Here is a 20,728-nt window from a genome sequence, read left to right on the forward strand (position 1 = left end):
GGACTCTGTGCGCTCCTGAGATGCTGACATATTGGAAGGACTGCAGGGGGGGCAGAATGGAGACGACTGACCCGATGCCCACTTCTTTTTACAGCGCGCACAGGCGTAATAGATAGCGGTGGGCCTGAAGCAGAGATCCCCTGAAGGGTTGGGCATAAGTAGACTGCACTGAATGGCTGCAGGAATTAAGGAATAACTGCCGAGGAGAGCTAATCTTTGCCTCAGAGCAGAGCCTACCGAGATTCTGTGAGCAGCAGAAAATGCTGAAGTGTCCCCCAAACAGCGCAGGAAGGAGTGAAACAACCAGGAAATCCTTGTGCTGGAGGCTGGGGGCGGAGCTTAGCGGCCGCTCCATGACTGGTTAACAGCGAAGGAAAGGGCATGGCCGAAGGAGGAGGCTGGCATATCAAACGAAAAGGAGCCCTGTGATGGGCTAGTAAAGGCGCGCTGAAAAGAGCGCGCTCAGGAAGGGAGGAGGGAGCACAGTGATGAGGAGACTGTGAGGGAAAGTGAAAGTGAAGACGCCGCAGCCCCATGCCAGCGCCGACATAACGGAGCTGATCTGACAGTGGCCCTGGGAAGTCTGCCTCCCCTGCTTGTGACGCTGTGTGGTGAGTGGAGGAATCCCCAGTGTCTCCCTGGGAGTGAGAAGCAAGCGGCGTGAGCGCGCGGCAGGCAGAGAGGGCGGGAAATTCAAATAATTGTGGACCTGAAATCACAAAGGTCAAACTTCTGCCATTCACGGAGCTTATGCGGGGCCGGAGGGAACGTACAGGCACTTACCTGACGTCCCTGAAGAGGATGACCACAGGGGCCCACGGGGAAACGGCAGGCCGCTGGGGGGGGGGGAAGGGAGTCCTCTCTGTACCCGCATCCTGCAGAAGACGGCTTGAAACACCTGCGATCGCCGTCTTCCTCTCAGCCCTGTCCCGAGAGAGGGGTGAGGAGGGGGATTCGGCAAGGACTAGCCACCTGTCCACAACCCTTATCACCGGAAGGCGATAGGGAAAAGTCCTGCCTGCGGTACTGAGAGTTGCGATGTGGGTGACACCACACTGCTCGCTCAGCCGCATGATATGGGAAATCAGGGTGACAACTACACTCTGTTTCCCGATGGAAAATAACCTAAAAGACAAAAAGAGGGAAAAATTAAAAAGTTCAGACTAAACCTGAAAAGAAAAATGCGGATCTGGGGAGATCCCGGTCCGCCTCCTACAGACACTAAGCACAAACTGAGGTGCTTGGTGCCTGTCGGTGGGTGTATACTGCCGGGGAGGAGCTAATTTTATTGTTTTTGCATAGTGTCAGCCTCCTAGCAGCAGCAGCATACACCCATGGTATTCTGTGTCCCCCAATAAGGCGATAAAGAAAGTAATGTTAGGCAGAGGCCATGGACTCCATCAGCATCATTACAGACAATGGCACATATGCTCAAATCCCATTTTCCAGACCCATGGAGCCACTGAGGCTTAAATAAAATGTGAACTCAGCCTTAGAGGACCGTTCTAAAAACACGTGTGTTTGGGTGTCATGATTCTTTCTTAGCAAACCTGATTGTCATATACAATCTGGTGCTTAATAAGCAATTAAAGTTTTAAGCATGAAGAAAGTGGACAGAATCTGACACAGTGAGAGCTTGTCACCGGCTGGGACAACGCTCCAGGACTCACGGCTACCTTGGAGAAATTCAAGACTTATCCCAAGCTAAGTACCTAATAACCTACTGGTTGGACATACAAGTACTATTCAGAGCGCAAGTATCTGACATCGGCTGTCCTACAGTGCAGCACTCCTGAGCACTTCCAGCACCTTAATGTGGCAGCCATAAACTTATCTGCACGGCGCTATAAGTTTTTAGTCCTTGGTCACACTAAGCATTCCTAGCACCATTAGTGCTATCGCTATAAATTTGTGTATACAGCTTTTATACGTTTCTGTGCACAAAACTTACAGTGCTACCTTCTTTCTATTGATTTTCTTGCTTATTTGCACAAGTCGAAAGGTACCGAAATTACTATTATAATTGCACATGACACCTCCTTTTAAATATACATATTAACTTTTTATACATCTTATATACCTTTTATGAGCGCAAAATTCCCATATACTCCCTAATCCTCTGTCCCTTCATTTTAGCTCGTCTAATTGACTTCACATCGGAGGCAATAATCCGCACCTCGTCTATGAAAATTTTCTACACCACCACAGGTATTTAAGATTGATCAGTAGTGTGCATACATGTCTGAATCATAGCACGAGTACATATTGTTCATATGTTTTTAAGTATTTAAATTACCCCACTGTGGTAGGGGTTTTCTGTACTTGCAGCTGATCCAGCCTATATATACTAGCGCCCCTATATTTACTTTTTATACCCCTAATATCCAACATCATCCAATCAGCCAGAGCCACCGGACTACTACCCCTAATATCCCACATCATTCCATTACAGCCACTGGACTACTACCCCTAATATCCCACATCCGTACGGAGATCCCTTTAAGAGGAAAGATATGCCTATGGGATGAAGGATATGTGATGGGTATATGGCCACGGGGGGGGGGGGGGGGGGGGTTTAATTTCTGTCATATGCTCTCTGCTCCTTTCTGGGGGGCAGACAATGGCTGGGAGCTTATGTTTCTGGGGATGCTAGATTTCTCCCACCCGGTCAGTGCCTGCAGAGGTGCTGTCGTGGAGTGGGAAAACTGTTGCTAATAGCAACCAATCACAGTTCAGCTTCTTTTAAACAGCTCTGGTGAAATGAAAGATGCTTTGTGATTGGAGAATATATATAAAAGTTCTAAAAGTGCAGGTGACACGATTGAGTGGTTGGAGATACAAAATAAATATATATATATATATCGGCTTAATTGTAAAGTGATGCAGAATAGGTTGGTGCTTTATAAATAAAAACTAGATGTGTATTTCCTGAAGGAAGTACAGATAGTACTTTGAAATGGTGCCCGGGCTGCCCCTTTGAGACTTGCCTGCTGCCCCTGCAAGACTTTCAACTCAGGATCCGATTTGGTGGGCGGGGCCCCTCTGGGTCCGATGTGGTGAGCTGGGCCGATCAGCCTCCAATTTGGAGGTCAGGGTCGATCAGCCACCGATTTGGATTGCATTGTATCACTAAATTTGCTAATTGCATTAGTTTTGGCACATGCTATCCCCATCTCCAAGCACCAGAAGGGAATATATTACTAATATTACCCTGGATGGAGGAAGCAAGATTTACTACAAGACCAATATTTCTAACGATACCCATGGCCTGCTGGAGAAATTGACAGAGTCAGCGACTTTGTGCTCCAACTCTTAACAGTATGAATGTCTTGAGAATACAGATTCTGCTAACAACGTAGCAAACAATGCAGTCCACAACCAGACAGGCCCTTCTGGCATTTGCCAGAATTGCCAGTCCAGCCCTGACACTCTTAAACCTCTGTGTGCACAATGCGCCACCTGATTGAATACAATTAGAAGTGAAAAACTCATTACAACTAAGGTTAATATTAACAAAAAAAAAAAAAAGGGGCATTTGGCAGCAGGTCTTTGCCATGCAATCTAAGGGCACAGCATGAGGTTGGGACAAAGACCAATATTTTAGTGTTTTGCCACTTACTAGGCAGTGGTGCAGTTTCAATACAATAAGTGTTTTATCAGTACATTATAGATGCAACAATCTACACATAAAGCTGCTAATCAGGGGTGAGGGCAGGGTTAACTTTTGAGCGCTGCTACAATAAAAACAAAAAAAAAAAAAAACAAAAAAAAAATAACTTCTTGTATCACAACTTTTGTTTGCACCCAGCAAACTGATGATACATCACTGGATTCAGGGCCTCTCTTTAATAGGACACAAAGTATCCACTTAACATCCAGTACACCTTTCCATATGGCGACATTGTACCCTCAGTATTCACCTCATGCTCTTTTTGAGCTTCTTTCTCCAGCATTTCAAATTCATTGGTTTCATGTTTCTCCTGAAGACATTTTTCCAAGTCAGCAAGTTCCATTTTCAAGCTTTCGTTCTCAGCTATTAGATGATCAAAGTCATTTTGCATACTGCCCAGTTGCTCATGAGCGCTTTGCTAAGGAGAAAAAATAAAAGTTCATTTTGCATAATTAAACAATGCATAGCGTGCTCAAATAAAGACAGCAAACTCACTTACTTTCTCTGCCATAAGAGCTTCACATATTTGAAGACTTTCTATCAAGTCAGTTTGGTCATTCTGGAAATAAGTCATATACAGCTAGTTACATTTTCATCTTTCATAAGAAGAAAAACAGACATGTCAACCTTAAATTTTCAGAAGAATCCAATTCCACTTTGCCTGAACAATGGTAGATTCATACGAACTAGTGGAAACGTTCTATGATGAGGATGACAGAACTTCATAGCTTTGCAATATAACAAACTTGCAATACACTTGACAGCAGTTTAGCAGTGAAAAATTTAATCTGACAGGAACAATTCCCCCCCCCAAAAAAAATCCTCCCATAACGCTGGAGTTGTGCTTTAGGCTGTGTTCACACACAGCTTTTTTTCAAGTTTTTCACGCAGATTTACCAAAAAATCCGCAAAAAAAAAAAAAAACGCTTAAAAGAAGCTTCCCATTAATTTTAATGCATTTTGCACTTTTTGTGCATATTGATGCTTTTTTTTCCCCCGCGGAAAAAAAAACGCTTTGCGGTAAAAAACGCAGCATGCTCATTAATTTTGCAGAAAATTCCGCATTTCTAGCTATTTTCTGTGTGTGTAGGGATGCACGGAAAAAATCGCGGCAAAAACGGTGCGTTTTCTGGGAAGGAGTCCGGCTTTTAAGCAGAAATTTTCTGCATACGTGTGCACATAGCCTTAAAGTCAATGACCCCATCAAGTGCAAAACATCTGAATTCCATTTTTCAGGGCTTCAGACTTAAGCCTCGACAGAGCCCCTGACGAGTGGATAAAACATGGTGTGAACACACTTAGGAGTGCATACTCTGTACATACAAACCCTGTGCTTCTTACTTTTTCAGGACATGGACTTCCTTCCAAATCAGCTATCTTTTGCTCCAGCATTCGGATATGTTCCCAGCAGATATCATGAACATTGCTTGAAGGTGCTTCTTTATCAGGATCCTGGTAAAAGCCATCTATTTGGGTGAGTAGGGCTGACTCATGTAATGTTTCGAGCTCTTGTTCATGGTCCGTCTTCAGTAGTGACAGCTTTTCTGGGACCCCCACGTTGTCTCGGGTCACAGGACTTTGCTGGCCATCCTCGGGCAGTGTATCAGTCTGGTCTTTTACACTCGTGTCATCCAGCTGTAGGGTTTGTACATCTTTATCAGCGTGTGATTTGGCTTGCTTTAATTCTGCCATCTCTTTCTCATGACATTCTCTTTTGTCAACTTCCACCTCGTATTCTTCAGTCAGCTTCTTTAGCTGGCTTTCTAACTCGGCAACTTTCTGCTCCATTTCTTTATATTTTTGCAGGGAAGGGTCTTTTATCGGAGCACTGAGTAGATTGGAAAGAAATAGGAAATACTTCTGGATAATTTGTAAAACAATATGCAATTATATTTATATAATTTAGTGCTCTATCTAGACAAAAGTATTGAGACACTCTTCTTATTCAGTCCCATTACCACAGTTATACGAGTTCCAGCCCCCACCTATGGAGTCTGCCTTTACCAACGTGTAACAGAAGATTGTTCTAAAGGGGGTCACTGAATACCAGTGTAGCACTGTAATAGATGTGACAAGTCGGTGAATGACATTTCTTCCCTCCTAAATATTCTACGGTCTACCATGTCTGGTGTTATTGGAAAGGAGGAGCGCTTAGTAACCAGGTCAAAAGTTAGTAACCAGAAAAGTTACCAAATTCTCTGTAGAATTCAAAACCTTCTCTGGCATTAAGAGCACAAAGACCGATCCAAAAGCTTCATAGTATGGTCTCCATGGCTGAGCAACTGCATCATATGGACTGATGTAGACCATGCCACCACTGGACTCAGGAACAGCGGAAAGGCTCAAGTGTATCTGGCAGACTAATGAAGGAATCTTGGCTTTGTGAATGCCAGGAGAATGTTACCTACTTGACTGCACCAGCTGTAAAGTTTGGTGGCGAAAAGATAATGCTGTTGGGCTGTTCCTCAAAAGGTTGGCCGAGGGCCCTTATATTCGGTGAAAGGAAATATTAACCCCTTCACAACATCTGCGCCACTTGGAAGTGGGTGTATGCATCAGGCTCAAAGGGTGAACCAGTCACATACCTGGCAAATTATGGCTGTGTTACAGACAAGACCTACCTCCAACAATTGTGGGCCGCCGATGGGATACTATGACAACCGAGGGTCTGCTGAAGACCCCCGATGCTTATCAGTATGGAGCTCCTGTGCAACCCAGCCTGTGGGTTTACTCTATGCAGTGATGCTGTAAGATTACTGTATACAGCACAAGCGATCAGACGATCGCAGCTTCAAGTCCTGAGGGACTAAAAAGAACAGTAAAAAGTAAAAAAGTTACGGCTCTAGAATATAAAAAAAAAAAAAAAGAGATAAACAAGCACAAATGGAAATTGGCCCTGTTGTGGAGGGGGTTAATCTATCAGAATGCCAACACATTTTAGACAATTCTTTGCGTAAACAGTTCAGGAAAGTCTTTCTTTTCTAGCAGGACTGTGGCCTAACAATTGTTCTCAGGATTTAATTTCCTCACACATTTTAATGTCTGTATACACTGCCTTTGCAGAAGCTGTTATAGCTGCAAAGGGGGAACCAACTCCATATCACTGCTTTTCTGATTAGGTCTCTGTAGAGTGTGTGGCGGCAAAATTCTCTCTCTCCTTTTCCAGACTGCGGTTCCTTTAAATTTCCTGTCATTTGCAACTTCGCCGGATCCGTCCAAAAAGCGGTCCGCCGCCATCTGTTTGTTTAATAACGGAAACAGATCCTTTCTCCCCCCCCCCCCCCCCCATCTTTGTTGGATTTCACTGATCACAAAAAACTGACGTGTGAAACAGGCCTTAGGCGAGTAAAGCTGTGTTTTGTTTTTTTTAAAAAAATAAAAGGAAAAGTATTTTGTTTTTATTTCAAATAAAAAACTTTATTCTGGCTGCGTGTTTAGTTACAATACAACTATAGGATTAGTAATAGAGAGGCGTCTTGTAGACTTGATGTCACCAGACAATATAAAGATGATGTCAACCCCCGCAAGAGCAACCGACCGCAAGAGCAAGTGCAAAGAGTTAGGCAAAGCGCCACAACTGACACATCAATTGATGAGCCTTTTCTGGGCATCTGCAGGATGCTATTTTTAGGCTGGTTTGGGGGGGGGGGGGGGGGCGCAATATCAATGGCCCTTTACCAGCCCCCAGCTGTCTGCGTTAGCTTAGCTGGTTGTCAAAAATCGGGGGAGATCGCCACGTATTTTTTTCTTATTTAATTTACTTAATTGCAGCACAAGCAGGGGAGAATGATGAGAGCTGTCTTCAGCACCGATGTCATCTGTGTTGCATGTGTCCAGGACGTTTTATTGACACTGCTGTTAAAAGGTCTGGGCTGTGGAAAAGCATGACATGGGCACAGACTTATTAACTTGAAAGGGTCTACGTAGTTAAGTATCTCCGGTATGCGTGAAAACCGTCACGTACTGGAAACAATAACATGTTAAAGAGCCCTTAAGAGGCATGTCAAATGCTCTTAATGGTGTAATTTATAGGTGTCCCAATACTTCTGCCCATACAGTCTGTATATCTATTCAACAAAAACAAATAAGGTCCACAAACCTTGTGCTTTCTGAAGAAAAGTCTATCACTGAATTAGAAAGAGCCGCTCGCTCCCTATAAGTAACGTTGTTTCCAGAATTCCAATCTGCATCTATAGCAAGATCATCAAGTACTCTGCCTGTATCATCAAATTCAGAAAACTCTGTGCAAATTGCTGGAGAGACCATGAAAACAAAAGACTCCAATTAACATGACTAAGAAACATTCAAGAAGCAAGAAGTTCTGACCACTTGATCACAAGTCACTCACAATCATCAATCTCTGGGATTGTTGAAAATTCAGAAAGCTTTTGTCTCTTGGCAATGTTCGCAGTTAATTTAGAGCCAATATCGAAGTGCGAGATCCCAGCAGAGTGCAAGCTATCCTGAAGTTTTCCAGGAGCCCAAGTGACTCTCCTCCTTTTCTTAAACTTTAAGATATTATTGGAAAGAAATTGGCCAGTATTATGGAAGAAAAAAAAACAAAAAACAAAAAAAAAAAACAAAACACAGAAGTGGAAAGATCTTGAAAATAAAAGTTGAAACTATACAATAGTCAGGAAATAAAAAAAGTTTACCCTTTGGTCTTCATGGGACTGTTGTGTAGACGCAACCATCATATTTCCCAAATTACATATCCGGTCTTCCTTTTCCTTTTGAAGGTCTTTGATTTCTGATAGTAATTGGTGATACTCTTCCATAGCGTGTGTTTTTATATCAGTTGAAGCCTGTGTAAGAGGGAATGGTGTAGGTGACCATGTCCAACTGCAAATGCATACAATCTATACAAAACACTACTGCCATTTACATCCAGAAAGGACTGGGCTAGCAGATCAAGAACACACTCACTTCCAACTCTTCTAGCTGTTTCTTCAGGTCCAGGATTTCTTTCCTGTATCTTTTAAGAAGAGCGTGGTCATCCAGTACCTCATTAACATGAGGGGTATTTTTTACATGCTTAGCTGTACTTGCAAACTGAAAAAAAAAAAAAAAAAATAATAATAATATAAAAATAATACCGTATATACACTCGTGTATAAGCCGACATCCCTAATTTTGCCACAAAAAATTGGGAAAACTTATTGACTTGAGTATAAGCCTAGGGTGGAAAATGCAGCAGCTACTGGTAAAATTAAAAAAAAAATTAGATACCAATAAAATTAATTGAGACATCAGTAGGTTAAATGTTTTTGAATATCCATATTGAGTCAGGAGCCTCATATAATCCCTCATACAGTTCATGATGGCCCCATAAGATGCTCCATACAAAATACACCCCATATAATGCTGCACAAAGGTTAATAATGGCCTCATAAGATGCTCCATAGAATAATATGCCCCATATGCAGCTCCATAAAGGTTATGGCCCCATATGCTTCCCCATTAAATGCTCCATAAATTATGCCCCATTTGCTGCCCCATAAAATGCTCCATAGATTACGGTATGCCCCATATGCTGCTCTGAATGGTTATGGCCCCATATGCTGCTGCAAATAAAAAAAATAAATGACACTCACCTCTCATCGTTGGGGGCCAGGTGTCTGTGTCCTGAGCAGGCGGGGACACCTGCGCGCTATGGGGGACAGGTGCCGGTGTCACCGCTGGCTCAGGCCCCAGCACCTGCGATATTCACCTGTCCCCGTTCCACGGCTGCGCGCAGCTCTGCCTTCCGGTTCTCTCCATCAGTGACTGTTCAGGCAGAGAGCAAAGCGCGCACTAACCACGTCCTCTGACCTGAACGTCACAGACAGAGGATGCGTAGGACAGAGCGGTGCGCAGCGGTGGAACGGGGACAGGTGAATTTCACATATACTTACTCCCTCCTGGCGCCTCACTGCAGCCCCCCTGCTTTTCCCACGTTCTCCCTTCCTTCATCGGTCACGTGGTACCGCTCATTAAAGTCATGAATATGCGCATATTCATGATCTTAATGAGCGGTACCACATGACCGCTGAAGGAAGGTGCCTGTGGAGAAGCAGGGGGCTGCAGAGACGCGCCGGGGGGGGAGGTTTAAGTACGATCCGACACCCCAGCTCCCCCTCTGACCCCCTGGCGTATACGACTCGAATATAAGCCGAGGGGGGGCGCTTCGGGACGGACTTTCAGCCTTAAAAAATGGGCTGAAAATCTCGGCTTATACACGGAAAAAAAAAATAATACATACTATATATATATATATATATATATATATATATATATATATATATATATATATATATATATATATATATATATATACACACACACAAACACACATACACTGTCACAAGGCCATTTCCTGTGTTCACACCATTGTGCTTCCTTTCCAGTCATTCAGGGTCTGCACAGCACTGTCACTAGAAACAATGAGCGCATGATTCCTCCCTGATGTCAATGATGATTGCTGAGAGATTATATATCTATTATACACAAATATTTTATTTTTGGTATTCATTATTTGGCAAAACTAAGGCTACTTTCACACATCAGGTTTTCGGCGTCAGGCGCGATCCGGCGTCGTGCCGGAATGCCGGATCCGGCAAATGTTTTGTAAAACCTGAAGTGCCGGATCCGGTTTTCTGCCGGATCCGTCTTGTTCTTGACAGACAAAACCGGATCCGTCTCATCCGGTTCATCCGTTTTTCGACGGATTACGCCGGATCCGGTTTTTAAAATTGACCCTTGTGGCCTTCCGAACGGGATTGGCTACTGGAAAACTAGATATAGCATGTTCCTACAGCCCTTCTTTGACAGGTTGTAGAGAAGAAAGTGCAGGTTGGAGAGAAGAGCAAGTTACTGGCGAAGATGGATGTTGTCATTGGAAATATTACCACTAGAAGTTCTGTGACGGTTTCAGTAATGAGGGACAATTTTGCACTATACTTTATGTCACCTCAAGGCAGAGTACACTGGCAGGATGACAGAGTGTGAAAGATTTGTGCCATAACCAAACTTGTGTACCTTCTGGACCAACAGTATATACCTTTGCCAACCAAAGTTGGCTATCTTGTCATGGTCTTACTATTTTTACCTTTAGGCCACAGGTGTGTACCTGGTTGTGTTTTATGCAAAGTATTTCACCTTTTAACAAAAGTTGTGTACATTGGTAGGAAATCACCAACAATAAACAACTTTTTAGGTGAAATACTTTGCTTCAAACACAACCAGGAACACAACTGTGGCAAAAAGGTAAAATTTACCCACAGTTATATACCTGGTTTTGAATACCTTTTTACCTTTGAAATACCCTGTATTTAACCTTTTTTTAAAACATAGTTCGCCGCAGAAAGAAATGACAAACAACCATTGTGAAACGATAATTTAACTTTTATTTAATTTTTTTTTTTTTTTTTGTAAAATGTTTTTAAAGTGCAAAAAACTTTAATAAAGGTTTTAAACCCAATGGGCATTTTTATTACAAAAAACACACATTACAAATCTGTGTACTGTGGGGTGGAAATACTGCTGGAGGGGCTGCGGGACACTTCGACACTGGGTGTGTGGAGAGAGGACTGGGATCGTGGTGGGGAAGGAACAGTTAGAGGTGAAGGTGTGGAAAAAGATACAGAATGGGTGGACATGTGGGAGGCAGAAGAGGTGGTGGGCGGTGGAGTGGAGGGTTGGGCAGGGACTGTAGGAGCAGATGATGTTGATGGAAAGCGGTGCGGGGAAGGAGTTTGGTGCGGGGAAGGAGTTTGGTGCGGGGAAGGAGTTTGGTGCGGGGAAGGAGTTTGGTGCGGGGAAGGAGTTTGGTGCGGGGAAGGAGTTTGGTGCGGGGAAGGAGTTTGGTGCGGGGAAGGAGTTTGGTGCGGGGAAGGAGTTTGGTGCGGGGAAGGAGTTTGGTGCGGGGAAGGAGTTTGGTGCGGGGAAGGAGTTTGGTGCGGGGAAGGAGTTTGGTGCGGGGAAGGAGTTTGGTACGGCGCAGGTTGCTGGAAGTGGGGAGATGTCTGGTACTGGGGAGGTTGCTGGTACTGGTGAGGTTGCTGGTATGTAATAGGAGGGGGAGGATGGAAAGTGGCTGGAGGGGGTGCAGATGTAATAGGAGGGGGAGGATGGAAAGTGGCTGGAGGGGGTGCAGGTGGAGGAACTACAGTGGTGGGAGGTGGAGGTTGGGAGGTAACCTGCTGTAGAGCACCGTGGCACGAATGCATTACATGCATCTGCTGGGTAGGAGATAGCGTTTCCATGCGCTCCACAACAGACCTGAAAAAGGTGTGGTTTGGCGAAGATCTTGCTTCTGAATGCATGGTTTGCAGAAGTGTCTTCACCTCCAGAATGCTGGAGTTGATCTGCTGAAAGCCTGCGGAGATTTGCTCTGACAAGACTTTTAGACAGTTCTGGAAAGATGCATTCAGATGCAAGAACTCTTGCGCATAACTCTTTTCCTGACCCCTCTGCCGCTGCCGCCCAGTACCCGCAGGTGTACTAGAGGTGGCAGGGGCAGAAGGGTGGGGTAAAGGGAAAGCGATCTCCTCACCAGCAGCTTCATGTAATGTAGGCGGCCACGATGCTCCTGTGCTGGTGGATGGGACAGATGGGTCAAATGTGTGGGAAGGCTGGGAAGGTGCAGATGTACCGGGGCGGTCGAAGTGTCCCTCGGTGCCGGTCTCCTCAGGGATCGCCTCAGAAGGATCCAATCGTGCAGGCTCCCGAGTGCTGCTCACCGTGCTGTGTAATAAAGAGAAAAAAAACAATTAAAATACTGACATGGTATGGCCCTGGCTGAAAAAAAAAAAGTTACATCTAACATTTTTTTCACATGTGGTGTGTAATATTTACCTTCTGGTGAGCATTGTTTCCCGGAGGAACGACAGGGCTTGTGCGTACTTGTACTTGCTCCTGCGTCCTCCAGATCCACTCGGGGCCCGCATCTCTTTATTGAACTCCTTTTCTTGAAACGATCCCTCACAGACCGCCACCGATTCACAATTCTGTTCCCTGAAACGAGAAAGGAGTGGTTAGTATACAACATCAGTGTTTCACAAACTCCAGTCCTCATGGTCCCCCAGGGGTCATGTTTTCAGGATTTCCATAGTAAATAGAAATCCTGAACACATGATCCGTGGGGACCACGAGGACTGGAGTTCGGGAAACACTGGTTTACATCAAGCAACCGGTACTGTATATACTTACGCTCTTTAATCTGGGCCCGAGCTTCGAGGTCCTCCCAGCGGCCCACAAGGAGAGAACAGATTTCCTCCCAGAGTCGTCGGGTAACGATCAGGTCAGCGTGGCGGCGGTCAGCCATATTCCAGAGCGGCTCCCTTTCTCTGACGAGATCGATGAGGCGGTCCACATCAATCCCTCCATCCTCACCGTCAGAGTCGGGAGCACGCTGTGAAGGCTGTTAAAGAAAAAGACAAAAATAACATAATTAGCCTCCACAAAAGAAATGAAATAAAAAGTGCAAAAAAACAAAGCAAAAATATTTATACTTACACGCTGGTGACCGCCGCGTTGCTGTCGCCGACGACCCTGGGAGGCACTGCGAGGACCTCTTGGCCGAGCACCAGATTGGGAAGACTAGAGAAGAAAACAAAAAATGTTATGTCTTTGGATGTAGGCATTTGTTTGCTGTGTGTGGTCTGCAGAACATTGTTTTCTATGTGTTGTGTGTAGTGTGATGTTGTGTTTCTGCGTTTGATGCAAAAAACTTACCAATTGTGAGCCCACTCCAGGTGTCTGTCCACCCCTTCCTTCTTCTTCTGGGAGCTCCTCTTCATCTTGTGATTCCTGTTTTGAAATAAAAGTCAATGAATAGACATATATTACAGAGATGATGGATTTTGGAAATAAAAACTTACCGTCAAACGCTGACGATGCGAGGGAGGGCTCCCAGAAGAAGATGTGCTGTCCTGTTGATGGCCAGACTCCATGGCTGTGGGTATTGCTGCTGCTGTTGCTGCTGCCAGTGATGCCATTTCTGCTGCTGCTGCATCTCTTTGGCGGCTGTTGAATAAAGAGAAACAAAGGGCCAATGAATATCTTGATATTCCATGGCCCTAGTTTGGAGGAATGGGGGATTTGATAATTACCGTCTCTCATCTGCTTCTGGACTCCCCTCCTCAGCATGTTCCATTTGCTGGTCCATTTGGGGTGGTGGTGGTGCTGATGGTGCTGCAGATGTCTGCTGCCTTCTCCTGGTTCTTGGCTTGGGTGGCATGTTGGGTGTGGCTGTGGGTCCCACTGTCTTGCTTTTATATATGTCTTGTGGGCAGAGCTACTGAGCATGCTCAGACCAAAAGAAACGGATCCGGCCACCGGATCCGGCTTTCGCCGGATCCGGCGCATTGCGGCGCTCATAGGCTTTCATTGTGTGAAAAAGCCGGACGCGCCGGATCCGGCGTGTCCGGCTTTTTCGCCGGAGACAACAAACGTTACAGTAGACGTTTTTTCCAAACGCCGGATCGCGACACATTGCCGGATCCGGCGAAAACCGGATGAAACGCATGGCCATCCGGCGCGATCCGGCGCAAAAGCAAGTCAATGGGGGGGAAACCGGATCTGGCATTGCATTTCGCCGGATCCGGTTTCTGTCAAAAGCGCCGGATCGCGCCTGACGGCGAAAACCTGATGTGTGAAAGAGGCCTTACCTGGCAAAATGATTGGAATCACATTAATTTTACTGAGCAAACTCATAAAATTCTTTATTTTATTTATTTTTTCCCATATATTAGTGTTTGTTTCCCCATAGCAATCGAAGCTCGCTCTGGTTGCTGCCGTTCCAGGCAGTTGCTGGCTGTAGAATACATACAGCATCTGCCAGGTATGATGCAGGCTTTTGATTCAAAGCCAGCACCGTACACTTGCACCCAATGTAGTACAGGTTAAAGAGAGTAGTGCAAAAGATAAAAGAAACTACTATTACTTACCTGCAAAGTACTCAGGGTCTCATCAAAAGAAATGGGTGTAATAGTACAAATGATTACAGTTTTTGTATTTCCACCTAAGGAATTCTGAAGAATTCTTGTTAACTTGCTGTCTCTATAATTGATAAATCCACTGTTGGAGAAAAAAAATAAGTTCACCAATGAATCACAAAAAAGTTATATAGCTATAATCTACTTCTTAATAAAGAAAAAAAAAGAAAAAAAAAATAATAGAAAAAAAAAAATAGCCAATAGACACTTACCCAACCTGGCCGTCACTAAGTTTTTTAATGACTTGCCCAAGGATAAACAAGCTGCGGTTGATATTGCATCCTTCTTTAAGCCTAACACCTTCTGCCCCAGTCTGGCTTGCCCGTTCACTGCCAGCCAAATCAACAAGATTCTGAAGAAATAAAGGGTGACAAGAGAACAGAACTCAACTCAGTGAGTGGGGGACTATTTGAGGGGTGAAACATTTGTCACCAGTCCTGTGGACACGGGATTTAAATATTTATTGGGAAAACCTCTGGTCTCTAAATACATTACTTACCAGATGAGACACCATAATCGCTCCATCACAGTTTTCAGAATTCCCTAGGTCATTTCTTTCACGGCTTTCAACAATCTATTACAGGAAAAAATTGTATAAAAAAAAAAAAAAAAAAAATAAAAATTAGAAACTCCACTCGCCTCCCGCCATCACAACCACAGCTTCCCCCCCCCCCCCCCCCCCATACCGTCTTCAAATCAGTTCATGGCTTGACAAGGCCTTAGAAATCAATGCACATGAGTGCCATGTCGTCACCAGGATGACATACATCACAATGTCACAACGGGTGGCGGTACGATGCACAGCAACATCCGAGGCCCCATAGAACTAGTAACTACGGTCTGGAGTGAAGAGGCACAGAGCCGAATAGGTGTGTTTTTTTTTTTTTTTTAAATACACAGTTCCTCGTGCAGCATAAGTGATTAGACGACTATGCTTCAGTGCGATCACAGCGATACCAGATTTAATTTTTTTTTTTCTTTTTGTAAGGTTTGGCTACCATCACACACAAATAGAAAAAAAAAACAAAAAAACAAAAAGCCCTTACCATCCTAAAAATAGTGTGGGAGCGGCTGCTGTGGTCATTCATTTTTGTCTCTCCATAGTGCCTGTGTTCTGCAACAGAGAATAAAACAGTGACCACTTTCCAAGCCGTTCTGTAACATTTAAAGTGGTCTATAAAGAGGTGCTCAACATCAAAATATTCTATAGGTCTTTGATAAACAGACAAATGAGGGTGTGTTCCGTTATGCTGTCCCCGTACAAGACTTTGTCCATTTCCACATTACTAGTTTGTTGGCTGTGGCAGGCAGCAACAAATGTTGATATCAGAGTCCCTTGTATGCAAGTATTTAAAAGGCAATCTGTCAGTAGGAGCAATACTTCGAAGTAGAGATGAGCGAACTCGCTCAGATAACATGTCATCCAAGCACGCTCGTTTGTTATCAGTAACTTGGGCATGGTCGGATGCATGTTTTGCGGCTGTCCAATAGCCACAAAACATGCAGCCGCAGGGACTCGAACATGTTATCCGAGCATGTTCGCTCATCACTATCACTACTCTTAAACCATCTATATTGGGCATGGGTCGTCGGAAGCTGAATAAAATTGATACCTCGATATCTGATCTTATTCAAGATAAAAATCACATTTTTCTTATGTAACTGAGCTGTTTCAGTCTATAGGCAGGACACAAATATGCCTCCAGAGATTATGATAAATAAAAGGAGAGTTACCAGCAGGGCTGTGGAGTCGGAGTTAGTTTTGGTTGGAGTCGGAGTCGGTAGAAATGTACCGACTCCAGCTTTAAAAAAAATGTATTAATATTTCATAATTGAACTTTCATATGAATTTTATAAATGTTACTCAAATATATATGTTCTATCAAACTATGAACAACAGTGATAAGCAGTTCTGCTGGAGATAGAGACATTTCTTACTTCTTGTGTGTCACTGTTCTCCACTGCCCTTATCTAATCTTATACTTGGTTAACCTCATGCTGCCCCAACCCCCCTACTTACAATGTATGAAACTGAAAGTGAAAATGTGTTGCAAATTCTTAGTAGTAAAGCTCCTCCTCTAGACTAGATCATACTAGGTGTGCGTCTTCCAAGCATCTCACAGCTGCCTGCTACTCAGAAGAGGAAGACTGTAAGAAGTATTATCCTTTCAACAAACTTTGCATCATTTAACTGTGAGTACATGAGGAATAATAACAGTATTACTGACCACTATATCAGTTGTACGACCTGGCAATAATTTTGTACAATTGTTTTTAGGAAAAACAATTGTCATTTGGATTGTGAATGCAGAATTAAAAACCTGAGAATGTCAAAGAAGCATCACATTAAATCAGCTGTATTTGAACATTTCACCATCACTCAAGATAGAAAACATTATGTCTGTCAGTGTATGACAAATGATCCAGACGAAAACAAATGCTGTGAAGCCAAGATGAGTGCATATTCAGGCAAAGATAAAAATGCTCCTACCAGAGCTTCTAATCTAAAAGAGACATTTACAGCGCTTTCATCCAGAAGTACTGAAAGCAGTGGATGAGAAAGACTGCATCCAAACCAATGAACCAGTGCCCAGCTCTTCCAGCCAAACAAAGGAGCAGAGAACTTTGCAGCCATCAGTTGCAAGATATTTTGTCAGTGACAAAGTTACTGTGACAATGACAGTAGATACATTTAAAAAACAGATCATAGAGCTTGTTGTAAAGGATAGTGTGCCTATTTCATTATTTTCACGACCAGCTTTTATGTGTCTGAATGGGGAAATGGCCCGCAAGCTTGGTGTTTCTCTGGAGAGAGAGAGAGAGTATTAGAAAATTAGTAATCGAAGAAGCTTTTAAACAAAAGGAAGAACTTATAAAAACTCTCAAGGGACGCTTTCTGTTTCTTAAAATGGATGCCTGCACACGTCACAGAGTGAACTATTTTGCCATCAATGTCCGATTTGTTTGTGACAAAAATGAAATAGATACCAAGACATTGGCAGTAAAAGACACCAAAGCTCATCACACCAGTGAGTTTCTCCAGGTCTTGGTGGAAAAGGTTCTGCAAGCCTATGAACTTAAAAAAGAGCAAGTTCTTTCTGTCGTAACTGACAATGCTTCAAATATAAGTACTATTAAGCTAATGAATGAGAGTAATGATGGTGACCAGCAGCTAGAAGAACATTCTGGGTCCACAGACACAGAAATGTTTGAAATAGAGGAACACAGTATTTTAACTGAGGAGCAAACTGAAGTTGCTTCAGATGAACAGCAACATGATAGTTTAGATGATCTTGTTGAAACTGTGTCAATATGTTCTTTCATTCATCACATGCGCTGTGTTGTGCATACGCTACAGCTGGCTATAAGACAGTCTGCAAGAAGGACATGCTGCTGCACTGATTGGCAAGGTGAGAAAATTGGCTACTGTTGCCAGAACCCCTAAAGTTGACTCAATTTTGAAGAGACGTGCTGGAAAAGGGGCATTTATTGATCAAGCCACACGATGGGGCAGTACTTAATGATTCAGCACTTGGTTGAACTGAAAAACTTTCTTGTAGACATGGCTAACCCTCAACTGACGCTAAATGAAAGTCAGTGGAATCAGGTGACTGAGCTGGAAAAATTGCTAGAGCACCCATTTACAGTGACTAAAAAATTACAAGCAGAGGACTTAACTCCAGGTATTTTCTTAAAGGAGTGGAAGAACCTGATGTTTCGCCTGTCCCAAAGAGGAGGGTTAATTGCAAGTGGCATTGCTACATCAATGAAACGGAGAGAGGAGCTACTATTACAAAATAACATTCTTTTGGCAGCTGTTTATGTAGACCCAATGCATCGGATTCTTCTAGATGATCAACAGCTAAGTAAAGGAAAAGAAGCTCTGTTTGAAATAGCAGTAAGGATGAAAGGGTTGCAGAACAGTCAGGAGGAAGAAGAAGAATTTGGTCGTCCTGCCACATCTTCACCCTCATCAACTGATGAAGAATTTAATTTCGAAAAATATTTGGATCACAAGGACCTTGCAAAGCGTTCCCGCATAGAAGAGTAATCCCCATCAAGGAACACAGCCAGTACATTTCAGCAGAATTTTTCATGTGCACTAAAAGAAATTGAGAAATGTGACCGTTCATCAAAAATAACAGTGCAACAAGCGATTCCTCTGTATCCTGACATTGTCAGAGATGTTGCACGAGTGGTTACTGCTTTGCCACCAACACAAGTTAGTGTAGAGAGGTTGTTCTCTGCTCTCAAAATAATTAGATCAGATTTGAGGGCATCCATGAAGGAGGATCTGACAGAGACAATACTTTTTCTGAGGATAAATTTATAGATTTCTTCTTATTAACTGCATAAAAGTGTTTATTGCATATTTACTTACAGTTTAGAAAAGTTTATAAAAGTTATTTGCTATATTCTAATAAATGTAGTTTTTGCTCTAAGTGGTCTGATTACTTATATGATGGTGAGAAACTGAATAAGCACGATGTTTAATATTTTACAACAGTAAATTTGTTGTTATGAATTGGCCATTTATGAAGGAGTCGGAGCCGGAGTCGCAACTGTGGCTTACCGACTCCACAGCCCTGGTTACCAGTGTGAGACATGCAACACAGAACAGAATTCTGTCTCAGTACAAACACATTTGCTGCAGCATTGACAGCTCGGCTGTATAGGAACAATATTACAACTCTCTCTGCTGTGAGATGGAATCTGAGAACTTGCAGATGTGTTAGTTATAATCACACACAACTCTGCAGTGAGAACAGGAGAGCAGAGATAGGCCATTACACATCAAACTGGTAGCTCCCTTTTTATTTATAATAATCTTTGGAGGCAAATCCAATATCCATGTAAGAGAAAAGCGAAGGATGGCCATTTCGCGTTACCGAAACCCGTGGAAGCGTGAAAGCCGTTGTCCGTACCTGACACATTGCTCCCCTGCCAATGTCTTTTTAATGACGAAATAAAGTTTTGAATTTTAGAATGATGAGTGCCAGCCTTCGCTTTTCTCTTACATGGATATTGGATTTGCTTGTTTTTAGGATTGAGCACCCATTCCTTTGGGCACATGGCGTTTCTATATTGTGTGTGATTTGATTACAAAGCGTACTCGTGAAGGCTTTGTGGTGGCGCAGGGTGCCGACTAATTTTCTTTCTTCATATTGACTTTGGAGGCAAATTCTCACCCAGATCAGAGTCCGGCCCATAGCCTGGAACAGCTCATTTACATATAAGACAGACATAGTTACTTAACGGAAACAGGATTTCTCAGAGCCTATGACTGTTCAATGTCCGCCCTTCACTGAAATCTACAGATAAAAATGGGCGGTACCTCTCTCTCGCATCAGTTGGTTTACAGAGCACAAGAGGACCTCCAGGTTATTACAATAATAAACATATTAACCATAATATTTATAAGCAAACACCCTGTGACTTGTACATAAATCACACACAAACGAGTGTGCACTCACTCACACGTCATGGGCTCTGAGAAGTCCCGTTACCGGTAAGTAACTCGGTCTCTCCTTTTCTCATGACAGCACCACGGACAGAATTGCAGAGAATCATATGCTAGGAAGGGACCGCATCCTATAGAACCCTTCTCCCAAAAGGTTAGATCAAAAGAAGAGGCTAGGTCCACCCGATAGCAATTGTAAAAGGTGATGACCAAGTAGAAGCTTTACACATCTGTTCTATGGAGCTTTCCGACTTTTCCGCCCAGGAGGTTGCCACCACTCTCGTAGACTGAGCTCTCAATCCCTCGGGGGCAACATTCGCACTGGACGAGTAGGCCAACGAGAGAGCATCCCTTATTCACCTTGCAAAGGTGCTTTTTGAAGCCTTGAGCCCTTTCCTGGGACATTGAAAACACACAGAGACCTATCCTTCCACCCGAGTGGACACTAGGTAATAAACTAGACACCTTCTTACGTCTAACATATGGAAACTTTCCTCTTTTGCATTCTTGGGGTTGAAGCAAAAATGAAGAGGACTACTTCTTGGGACCTATGGAAGCAAGACACTACACCTTAGGCAAGTAGGCAGGGTCGGGTTTCAGAATGGCTCTATCCTCAAGAAT

General features: G+C 43.6%; 1 protein-coding gene across 10 annotated transcripts in view; it reads right to left on the minus strand.

The window, feature by feature from the left end:
* Positions 1 to 20,728, minus strand: part of CENPE (centromere protein E) — a 205,722-nt gene that overhangs the window by 143,024 nt on the left and 41,970 nt on the right. For all 10 annotated transcript variants that reach the window (XM_073571801.1, XM_073571795.1, XM_073571802.1 and 7 more), the window contains exons 7-17: positions 15,693 to 15,760; positions 15,146 to 15,220; positions 14,859 to 14,998; positions 14,599 to 14,728; positions 8,597 to 8,722; positions 8,326 to 8,475; positions 8,019 to 8,178; positions 7,770 to 7,923; positions 5,012 to 5,498; positions 4,170 to 4,229; positions 3,921 to 4,088 (exon numbers count right to left, since the gene is read on the minus strand). In XM_073571801.1, coding sequence (XP_073427902.1) covers positions 3,921 to 4,088; positions 4,170 to 4,229; positions 5,012 to 5,498; positions 7,770 to 7,923; positions 8,019 to 8,178; positions 8,326 to 8,475; positions 8,597 to 8,722; positions 14,599 to 14,728; positions 14,859 to 14,998; positions 15,146 to 15,220; positions 15,693 to 15,760 — 1,718 coding nt within the window. The remainder of the gene's footprint in view (positions 1 to 3,920; positions 4,089 to 4,169; positions 4,230 to 5,011; positions 5,499 to 7,769; positions 7,924 to 8,018; positions 8,179 to 8,325; positions 8,476 to 8,596; positions 8,723 to 14,598; positions 14,729 to 14,858; positions 14,999 to 15,145; positions 15,221 to 15,692; positions 15,761 to 20,728) is intronic.

Source organism: Dendrobates tinctorius, unplaced genomic scaffold (assembly GCF_039654945.1).
Source record: "Dendrobates tinctorius isolate UK_male_01 unplaced genomic scaffold, ASM3965494v1 ptg000030l, whole genome shotgun sequence".
NCBI lineage: Eukaryota > Metazoa > Chordata > Amphibia > Anura > Dendrobatidae > Dendrobates > Dendrobates tinctorius.